This window comes from Anguilla rostrata, chromosome 18, assembly GCF_018555375.3.
Source record: "Anguilla rostrata isolate EN2019 chromosome 18, ASM1855537v3, whole genome shotgun sequence".
Lineage (NCBI taxonomy): Eukaryota > Metazoa > Chordata > Actinopteri > Anguilliformes > Anguillidae > Anguilla > Anguilla rostrata.
In genome coordinates, this window is record NC_057950.1 from 13,197,593 (window position 1) to 13,208,800 (window position 11,208).

At 50.6% G+C, this 11,208-nt stretch overlaps 1 protein-coding gene across 2 annotated transcripts in view; it reads left to right on the forward strand.

Annotated features, from left to right (window-relative positions):
- The window catches only part of srbd1 (S1 RNA binding domain 1), an 86,746-nt gene extending 75,797 nt beyond the window's left edge, over positions 1-10,949 (forward strand). For both annotated transcript variants that reach the window (XM_064317356.1, XM_064317357.1), the window contains exons 20-21: positions 6,799-6,983; positions 9,496-10,949. In XM_064317356.1, coding sequence (XP_064173426.1) covers positions 6,799-6,983; positions 9,496-9,788 — 478 coding nt within the window. In that variant the 3' untranslated portion in view covers positions 9,789-10,949. The remainder of the gene's footprint in view (positions 1-6,798; positions 6,984-9,495) is intronic.
- Positions 10,950-11,208: the final 259 nt, after the last annotated feature.

Here is an 11,208-nt window from a genome sequence, read left to right on the forward strand (position 1 = left end):
GTGGTGTATGTGTGTGTGAGTGTGTGTGTAGTGTATAGTCGTATATGGTGTGTGTGTGTAGTGTATAGTCGTATGTGGTGTATGTGTGTAATGTGTGTGTAGTGTAGTGTATAGTCGTATATAGTGTGTGTGTGTGTGTAGTGTATAGTTGTATATAGTGTGTGTGTGTAGTGTATAGTCGTATATGGTGTATGTGTGTAAGCATGTGCAGGTGTGTGTGTGTAGTGTATAGTCGTATATAGTGTATGTGTGTATGTAAGCGTATGCAGGTGTGTGTGTGTAGTGTATAGTCGTGTGTGGTGTATGTGTGTGTGTGTGTAGTGTAGTGTATAGTCGTATGTGGTGTATGTGTGTAAGCATGTGCAGGTGTGTGTGTGTAGTGTATAGTCGTATATAGTGTATGTGTGTATGTAAGCGTATGCAGGTGTGTGTGTGTAGTGTATAGTCGTGTGTGGTGTATGTGTGTGTGTGTAGTGTAGTGTATAGTCGTATGTGGTGTGTGTAGTGTAGTGTATAGTCGTATATAGTGTATGTGTGTATGTAAGCGTAAGCAGGTGTGTGTGTATAGTGTATAGTCGTGTGTGGTGTATGTGTGTGTGTAGTGTAGTGTATAGTCGTATGTGGTGTATGCGCGTGTGGTGGCTTGGTATCACATTTCCTCACGTAGCCGCAGGGTTAGTTAGGCTTGTATCTGTAGCACCAGGCAGACTGCAGCTCAGGAGCTCATTTCAGCACCCCCTCCCTCCCTCTCTCATCACCCTCTCCATCACTTCAAAGCCTGACACTGGGCCCACTTTGCCTGAGAAAACAGCAAGGCAAGAGGTGCTTTTTACTTTGGATTCTGCTCTGCAAACTGTGTGCTGTATTTCTGTGTGTAAGTGTGTGTGCGTGCGCATGCACTGTATTTCTGTTGGTTTGCCTGTTTGTATGCTGTATTTCTGTGCGTGTGTGTGAATGCGTGCATGTGTGAGTGTGCTTGTGTGTACACTGGGAGTCTTTGTTTCTGTGTATATGTGTGCGTGTATGTGTACATGTGTATTTTGGTGCGAGTACGTGTGTTTGTGTGTGCGCTGTATTTCCGTGAGTGTGCATGTGTGCGCAGGTGCATGTGTGCGTGCGTGTGTGTGTGTGTGTGCGTGTGTGCGTGCGTGCGTGCGCGTGTGCGTGCGTGCGTGCGTGCGTGCGTGCGTGCGTGCGTGCGTGTGTGTGTGTGCCTGCGTGTGCCTGCGTGTGCGCGGTGTGTGTGTGTGTTTGTACGTGCAGAGCTGCAGCAGACCCGCTCGCTCTCTCTCTCAGCGTCTCTAGCGGCTAATCTGTCTTCACAGGCCTGGCGAGGGTCAGAGGTCTAATGAGGCCACTTACCACACTGAGAGGGGGAATTAACAGCATGTCATACAGTATTCACACAGATACGGGAGGAAAGAGGCTCTCGCTCTCTGTGTTTGTGTTCCTTTCTCTCCGTTCCGCTTCATTTCATACCAAACCAACCAGAAAAGGCCTCTCCCTCGATGCCTCTATTTATTATTACCACACCGTCTCCTTACCAAATGGTGCTTGAACTGCAGAGTGACATCACATGGCCTGAAATGCGCTGCACGCTTGCTAACAGATAAGGCCACCTGTGCTGCCGTGATGCTGTGTGTGTGTGAGCCCAAGGCCTGGGCTGAGTGATGTTACTGAATGAGGGGAGAGGAGGGTACGGTCAGTGCAAGCCGTGCGCTCACGGTGCGTAATGTGTTTTAGACCCAGCGCCTTAACAGGTTCCAGAGCCGCGCTGCAGGGGTGGAGAGGGGGCCAGAAATGAATGGTCCGAGCAGCAGACGTTTGAAGGATTGCTTTATAATGATGATGACGCTGCTCAATAGATTCCTCGCAGTCTGCAAGCCATTTCTTTAAAAAAAAAAAAAAAATCCCCCATTTCTTTTTACTCCCATAACGTGGAGTGCCTGATAGTAATCGTAGGCCCCTCCATGAGAGGGTGCCTGTGAGCATGCGTACGCTCCAGCATGCTCCCAACGCACCGCTGTTTACCCCCCCCCCACTGAGTGCCGTGTGAGTGCTGAGGCGGGTGCGGGGGGGACCACGGGCGGGCGATCGACCGACCGGGGGAAGCGCCAGAGCCATACGGCAGGGAACGAGCGAACCTGCGTTTCCCTTGGCGACGCTGCGGACAGTTGGGCACGCCCTCGCTGGCGCTCCCAGTCGCGCCGGGTCCTGCTGGGGTCAGACTGGTGCGGTTACAGCAGAGTTCAGATGCAAGTTAGCATGTAAACATCCGCTACATAATGGGACATCGGCTCTGGAAAAACAATACGTATGATTAGCTCCCTTGGCTGGGAACCTTGGTCTTTAGCCCAGTGGCCTAACCGTATCTGCTGCTGTGCTGACCGCCTGCTAAGACTGTGTTTCAAAACCTCAGAGCAGAAATACCCTTGTTTTGTGGTCAGGATTTGGTCTAAATAGTGGACCTCTCACAGACAAACTGCTCTCTGGCCTCTGGCTCTGTGCACAGCTGCCAGCCATCCGGAAGAGCTGAGAACCTTCCAGAACCTTCCATGGGCAGTTCACTTCTCACCGCTCTGTCGGGGCTGTTGATCTGCCCTTGTGACTGTCAGCCCCTACTCAACGCTCTTAGTTTCTGTTGGTCGAAATAAAGCAGGATGTTTATAAGTGTGTGTGTGGCACTGTGGATGCCACATCCCTGTATGGGGTACAAGGACCAGTATAAAAATGCATGGGAGGTGAATCTGATGCACTTAATCACTTAAAAACTTTTTTTTTTTTTAAACACAAAAAAAAAACACCTTTGTTCCGTTATGCATGTCTGTGCGTGCGAGTGTGTGTGTGTGTGTGTGTTTGAGCATATAAATGCAGTAAAGATGAATTCTTCAGTTCTTGGCCTACACATGCTTGAAGGGGGGGGGAAAGCTGTCCATGTGATGCAAATTGTTCACCTGAGGGTTTGGGTTTAACAGAACAGTCTATAAAGGGTGATGGATGATTATGTTTTTTTCTGGAGTATAAGTTATAGCTGCAATTTTATCCAATACTGCACTTGTGAGAACTCTGCCCAGATTCTGGTCTACTAGCGCCGTGCTCTGTGAGAATATTTATTATCAGAGAATCTCACACTGAATTCCACCTTTCTGCAGACGACTCATGACTCATGGCTGCTGTTCTGTTCAGCAGAACAAGGCAAAGATAATATTTTTGTGGCGAGAGGTAGGAAGAGGTAAACACATTTAAATCAATTACACATTTTAGGCAGGCAAGCGTATGTGAAGCGTGCCTGTTTTTGTTTTTGGAGCGATTGTCTTGCAGTGTTCTTGATTTTGTAGTTGCAGAGCGGTGGGGAGTAATGGGGGTATCATGTTGCTATAATGGGATGAACCAGATGCCCCGAGCCGGAGCAGTGGAGTTAGAGGCACGCCACCGGGACCGCCTTCCCAAATGCGCCCACCGAATGTGCCCCGGACCCCACCTGCCCCACCCGCACCCGCCCTACCCCTCTCCTCCCTATCCCGATGCCCCGCCCCACCTGCACGCACGGCCGCCTCTTGAAGTGCCCAGGTGCGAGCAGGACGCGACTCAGCGTACTCCCACGCACTGCCCTGACAAATGTGTCCAGTGGCGTGCAGCGCACGGTGGGTGGGATGTCCAATCAGAGCTGTTCCAGTATGCCCCGCCCACCTGTTTTGGGGAAAGGCGTGGTGCCTGGAGGCAGGCCTCAGGGACAGTGTGCGTGTGTGGAGAGCACGGTGGGTCCCCAGCTCAGTACCTCTGCAAGCGCACCACCCGGGGTCAGGCTCAGCAGAGCCCAGGTATTACAGTATCCCAAATTCATTCTCTGAATTATTCATTTTTAAGGGCATTCCTCTAAGGGCGGTGGCATAGCACGCCAGAGCATGCTTCTAATAGGATAATTACTGGATGTTTTTTTAAGCGTAATAGCAATCATCCCCGCCATGTGGAATATCAGCTTTCTTTTGTCTTTTCATCTCTAATCATACCTGACGCAGTAGTAAACATCCAGACTTCAGAGACCACGTGAAATGCTTCGGGGGAAAAAAAACTCAGCCCTGATGTCTATTGGGTGTTAAGACGGCCAATCGGCAGCAAGGCCTTGCAGCTTCCATGTCTTTGACCAAAACGTCCTTGCTGCCGATTGGCTGCCTTGTCTCATAAAAAAGTATTTGGTATTTATCGTTGCGGTACAGCACCCGGGCCTCGTGTATAAGTTTGGGTTCAGGATAAAGAGACAGCCCCCCAACCCTTCACACCTCCCCCTCCAAGGTGTGTCTGGAAAGCCTCTTATGAGCGCCCACCCAAAAAGCGCAGGGAGAGGGGGACTGGTCGCCGTGCAGCGCTCAGACCCCGTCTGTGCTGTTTTTCATTACGGGAAGAAGAAAAGAGGAAATAAGAGGGATCTGAAAAGAAGGCATTCGGGCCCACGATACCTTAAACAAAAACACAACGGCAGAAACCCGAGCCCCGGCGAATCTCCGGCCACCGTGAGCGCCCGCGCTCCGAGCGTTCATAAATCAGCTCCCCCCCCCCCGGCCGAGAGCCAGAGCGGGCCAATCGGATCTCAGCGCGCCATTACCGTGGCAACGACAAAAACTCGGCGGAACCTGCCCGGCGCTTAGCGGTGCCGTCGGACTCTCTGCTTTCTCCTCCATTGTGTCCTCTTCCTCCGCGGCGCGCGCGTGTGAGAGCGCGGGCGGCCTGGGGAGCGTGGGCCGCTGTAATGGGCCCGTGCGGGGCTGGATCAGCGGGGCGCATCGTAACGGCCGAGCCGGGGCCCGCGGGCACTGCATCGATCCCCCGCGCTGAGTGCCCTCCCACGCCCACCTGGAGCCGGAGGGACATTGATGCTTCGCTTAGCAGTGCTTAAATGTGACTGTGCTTTTCAGCCCGAAGAAGAAAATCCCCCTCATTCATATGGATCAAAATGGTTGATTTCTTAGGTTACTGCCTATATTATGTTACTATGCATTATTTCTATGTAATTTATGTGCATACATATATGCACAATAACTGTGTATATATAAACCTATATATACACTGTGTATATGTGTATATTTTCTGAATTATACATTATGTATCTACTTTATATACATTAGCCCTGTCCTAACGTCCTATTTAATACAACACCTTAGTCTTAGTGGGTTTAATCTAAGGAAGTGTTGCTTTGCTACAGTAATCGTCCATTAGTTTTCTCCCGTTGTTGATGGCTGCAGTTAGCGATAGGGAGAGCAGGCACAGAGGTGTCCAGGCTGGCTCTGAAGGGTAACTGGTTCGAGAGCAGAGGCCCCCACACAGCGCAGAGAGAGAGCTGGCTGCTGGCCACCGCTGCGAACTGGACCTGGAGAAAACATTCACAGCTGCGGCGTGCAGTTTGTACACAGCCCGGTTAGAGTTACAGCTCCGAGCCCAGCACTGAGCCCCCAGCACTGCCAACGGTGCACTTTCATACCAGAAAAGAGAGAGAGAGAGAGAGAAAACATAAAAGGAGAGACAGAGAGAGAGACTGTGAGCTGAGGGACTGGAGGGTGGAGCGTTTGCTGAAATGCTGGATGCTGATGGTGAGAGTGATCTATGACCTGTAATGTATAGTGTGCGTGTGCGTGTGCGTGTGCGTGTGCGTGTGCGTGTGCGTGTGCGTGTGCGTGCGTGCGTGCGTGCGTGCGTGCGCGCGCGCGTGCGTGCGTGCGCGCGCGTGCTTGTGTATGTGAACACGTGTGTGTGCATGTGTTGCTTTGCTGTGTTCGGGACAGGAAGAGGACCCGCCCCATCTGCTCTGTCAGTCACGTCCAGGACAGCTGCAGTCTCGCCACGGCAACGCACATCCATCACCAGAGTTGCGCAATAGCGCCCCCCCAGCTGTTTCCAGCCCCACCTCTGTCCTCTGCGCACCTGTCCCCTCCTTTTTAAGACACAGTGTCCTCTCTGTACCACAGAGCCTGGCACAGGCACACCGTGAACCCCAAAATTTAGGGACGCAGAAAATCTCTACCCCTACCCCCACTCCACCACGCCACGTGCTGTTTGAGGCCCCCTTATTAGGGCATCACCCCGCGGCAGGAACCGCTTCAGTATGGGGTCCCCAGGGAGGGCGGAGGGGGGAGTGGATGATTAAGAGCCCTCCCCCTCGCACTACTAAAAATCTTGGTCAAAATCTTTTTCTGTCCAAAGCTGTCAGAATTGTGAGCTGTCCCCATGAAGACGCACTCATACATGATGGCAGCATGTAACCTGTTTACATCTGAAATCTCCCTCTCTCTCTCATTGAAAGCAGCATGTGCCTGAAGCGGATGTGCAGCAGACGTGTGCTCTGCGCTGTCTGTCTCTGTGTCCCTCCATCATAAGGCCCGGCATTGTGTCCTCTCCCCACTACATCCTGCTCCAGCTATTCCCAGCTGGAGTCCTGGAGCGCAAAACATGCGGGCATCGCAGGGCATGGCTTACATGCTCCTTAACATACTTAAACATCCTTCACACACGCATGCAGGCATGCACACGCTCACATACACACGCACGGACACATACTCACTCTCATAGACCCTTGTCAATGCTAGCGATTTAAATTGACGCATGCCTACTTTTACAGTTCTAACCTGTTTATACCGTACATTAAAACTCCGTATGCAGTATAGTTCAGTGTATTTATTAAATTGGACAGAGCAGGTGAAAAAAGTCTTAAGAGGACCTTTATTGTGACGCTGTAAAGGCCGTTGTGCCAGGAGCGATGGCGATGCGTTCGCCTAATTCTGGTTCCCCCTTGCGCCCCCGCCCCAGGTTCCTGGAGCACGTGGAGGGGCGGGTGGAGGAGACGGGCCGGCCGGAGCTGAAGCAGCGGGTGGAGGCCAGCGTGCAGCGCTTCGGCCTGGAGCAGCTGGCCAAAACCCTGGACACCACGCCCGAGACCCTGCAGCTCATCGTGGACGGCCTGACGCAGCCGTCCGGCTTCGATATCCGCCAAGGTAAGACCAGAGGAGACCGTGAACCGTAGAGCAAGAGTACAGTCTACCTGTCAGAATAAAAGCCTTTTATGCTATTCTTTACTCGTCAGCTTGCTAAGTGTATCATCACTCATCACATCATCGTCATAAGAGCTTGATTGTCACTGTCTGGCCAGGGTACCATCTGCCTGTCAGAATAAAAGCCTTCCAGCAGTTCATTTGTATATCAGAATAAGAGCCTGATTCTCAGCACAGAGCGAAGATATCATCTACCTGTTGGTGCATACGCACCCCAAAAGTCACGGCTTCTCTTCCCTGTAAGAGCCCCCTCCCCCCCTGGGGTGGGAACAAATTCCTGTGCGTAGTGTGCTATTGGACACCCCAATTCTGACCTCGTTTTGCAGCACAGGTCAAACCTCATAGCCCAGCACAGGCTATTCCAGTGTCATAGCCACAGAAACAAATCATCATGATTGAACTGGCTCGGTGTAAAGCTCCACGGATCTCAGAGCACTTCGCGATGTGCAGGGTAATGTGTCACTGGCGTCTCACGATGGGGGACTCTACCTTTTGGGGGCTGCAGCTGCTGCATCAGTCAGCCGGTTAGAACATTTTAGAGTGCCGCGATCTGTCAGGTATATTATATGTAAGCCAGATTACAGTACTCGCATGCTCTAATGAATATTAACTTGTGTTCTCTTCAGTCACCCTCATCACCCAGGGATGAAAACATATCAGATGTCCACATCATAGTAAAATCTGACATTTCATTATTTCACTATAAAACACCACAGGGGGAACCACCAGAAAGGCTGCTGGGTCTGTTATCCTCTTTAAAAGGCTACATTAATGATCTGTCTGTCGGCAGACTTTAAATAACAACCTGGGTCCTTCCCTTAAATTACACCTTGGAACATCAAAGTCTGTGAAAACGAGAGCTCAATTAATGTGGAGTAAAGCGCATTTGGGTCTGCATGAGTAGGATCTCGGCCAGGCACATCAGCGCACATCAGCGCTCTCCAGGAGTTTACACGCACTGCAAGCTTGTGTGAGGGATATCTCTGTGCTACAGGAAGTTGGAGTTCCTGTAAGAGCTCTCTCTGTGCTACAGGAAGTTGGAGTTCCTGTAAGAGCTCTCTCTGAGCTACAGGAAGTTTGAGAACCTGTAAGAGATCTCTCTGAGCTACAAAGGAAGTTGCTGTAAGTGATATCTCTGAGCTACAAGAAGTTAGAGTTACTGTAAGTGATATCTCTGTGCTACAGGAAGTTGGAGTTCCTGTAAGAGCTCTCTCTGAGCTACAGGAAGTTTGAAAACCTGTAAGAGATCTCTCTGAGCTACAAGAAGGTAGAGTTGCTGTAAGTGATATCTCTGAGCTACAAGAAGTTAGAGTTTCTGTAAGTGATATCTCTGAGCTACAGGAAGTTTGAGAACCTGTAAGAGATCTCTCTGAGCTACAGGAAGTATGAGTCCCTGTAAGAGATCTCTTTGAGTTACAGGCAGTTGTTGAAGTTGAAGTTCCTGTTAGTGATCTCTCTGAGCTACAGGAAGCTGTTGAAGTTGAAGTTCCTGTTAGTGATCTCTCTGAGCTACAGGAAGCTGTTGAAGTTGAGGTCCCTGTTAGTGATCTCTCTGAGCTACAGGAAGCTGTTGAAGTTGAGGTCCCTGTTAGTGATCTCTCTGAGCTACAGGAAGCTGTTGAAGTTGAGGTCCCTGTTAGTGTTCTGTGTGAGCTACAGGCATTTGAAGTCCCTGTTAGTGATCTGTCTGAGCTACAGGCAGCTGAGGTTCCTGTTAGTGGTCTGTGTGTTGCAGGCAGGTAGAGAGCCTGTGTGTTGGCGGTATGTACCCTGTCAGATTGGTGTGTGGATGACAGATGGTGTTTGCGGTGATTGAGAGGGAGATAAATGGCTGTGGTTTACAGGTGCAGACGCAGGTCTGGAGCTCTCTCGCTCTGCGCTTGTTCCTCTGCCTCCGGGCACACCTCCCTCCATTCATCCGTCAGCTCAATTCATCTCCAGATCAGTCGTATCCCACAATGCCCTGCAGGAGTGACCACTCCTGTCTGTCTGAAAAGCAGCCCCCGCCCTTTCCTGTCCCGTCAGATGTTGGCGGAGGCGGGCGGGCGTGCGCGGGCAGATCCCCTCAGACGCCGGCCCCGCCCATGTGTTGTTTGCCCGTGGAAAAGCAGCCGGATGCAGGAGGATTGGGGCTCCTTGGGGCAGATAGTGGCAGTAATGATCATCTGCCTGCTGCTTTCCCACATGTATGCACACTCTAAATTGTGCTGAACGAGATTCAAGCTTGGCTCATTTTTTGCAGTAAATAACTTCAGCATTTTGAATGTATTTGCTGTAGTTCTTTTAAGTGGTGCTTGCCCTTTATTAGCATGGACGTTTTTCCTCTGAATGTGTTAAAGCCAAAACCTGTTTTGTGGGTTCACTCAGTCTCGCTTTCTGTTCCCTTTCTCCTGTTCCCCCTCCATGTATTTCCTCTCCCATTTTTTTCTCCCCCCCCCCCCCCCCCTCCTCTCAGGCTTTGAGCAGGCGGACTTTAAGCGCGGGATCGTGTCGATGGGGGACCTGCGTGCGGGGGTGGTGCTGACGGGCCGGGTGGAGAACACCACGCTGTTCGGGGCCTTCGTGGACATCGGCGTGGGCCGCTCGGGCCTGATCCACAAGAGCAACATCACGCTGGAGAAGCTCCCGGCCGAGCAGCGCCGCCGCAGCCTGGCCCTGGGGCCCGGCGAGCGCGTGGAGGTGCGGGTGCTCAACGTGGACGCCCAGCGCGGGCGCATCGGCCTGGACCTGATCCGCGTGCTGCGATAGGGTCCCGACCCTGCCGTCTCATACGCGTACATGCACACATATGACCATACACACATACGCGTACATGCACACATAGGCATACACACATATGACCATACACACATACGCGTACATGCACACATAGGCATACACACATATGACCATACACACATACGCGTACATACACACATAGGCATACACACATATGACCATACACACATACGCGTACATGCACACATATAACCATACACACATACGCGTACATGCACACATATAACCATACACACATACGCGTACATACACACATAGGCATACACACATATGACCATACACACATACGCGTACATGCACACATATAACCATACACACATACGCGTACATACACACATAGGCATACACACATATGACCATACACATACGCGTACATGCACACATATAACCATACACACATACGCGTACATACACACATAGGCATACACATATATGACCATACACACATACACGTACATGCACACATAGGCATACACACATATGCGTACATGCACACATAGGCATACACACATATGCGTACATGCACACATAGGCATACACACATATGACCATACACACATACGCGTACATGCACACATATAACCATACACACATACGCGTACATACACACATAGGCATACACATATATGACCATACACACATACACGTACATGCACACATAGGCATACACACATATGCGTACATGCACACATAGGCATACACACATATGCGTACATGCACACATATAACCACATACGCGCTCACTCACATATACACATAACCAGACACACATACGCATACACGCACATATATACCCATACATACATACACACACACACACACACACACACACACAAGCACACACAACTCGTTCTTTCTACGGGTTAATGAAGTAGTAGATGATAATTCTGTAAAGTGTTATTATTGGTGGTTCTAGGTCTTAATTTTCATCCTGTTCCCAGTTTTCCCTTATGTCCAACTGTGGAGCCACTGGAGGCCATTTTATGGACAGCAGGGTTGGTAGTGGAGGCCGGTGCAAATGAGAACATGCTCCAGAGAAGCTCCAAGAGCGTGCCTTCTCATGGGCTCTTTTTCACTGTTTACCGGGTGGTTTGACGTATTTGACTAAATAAACCTACTCCTAAAACAGAACTGTATATTTTGTTTTTGAATAGAAACTAAATATTGTTTTGTATAAATATGTTTGTGTGTGTGTACACGTGTGCACGCTTGTTCATTTCGTAGGTTTGTTACCCCAAAAGTACTCCTGGATGCTGGCTGAATGTGGATGATGAAAGACCCCCTCACTGACGGGGCTTGTACACCAGCAGGCAGTCTTCCTGGGCTTTACCCCCCCCCCCCCCTCTGAGTTCTCGTAATCCTCTTCCCATTTCAGCTCAGCTGACTTTCA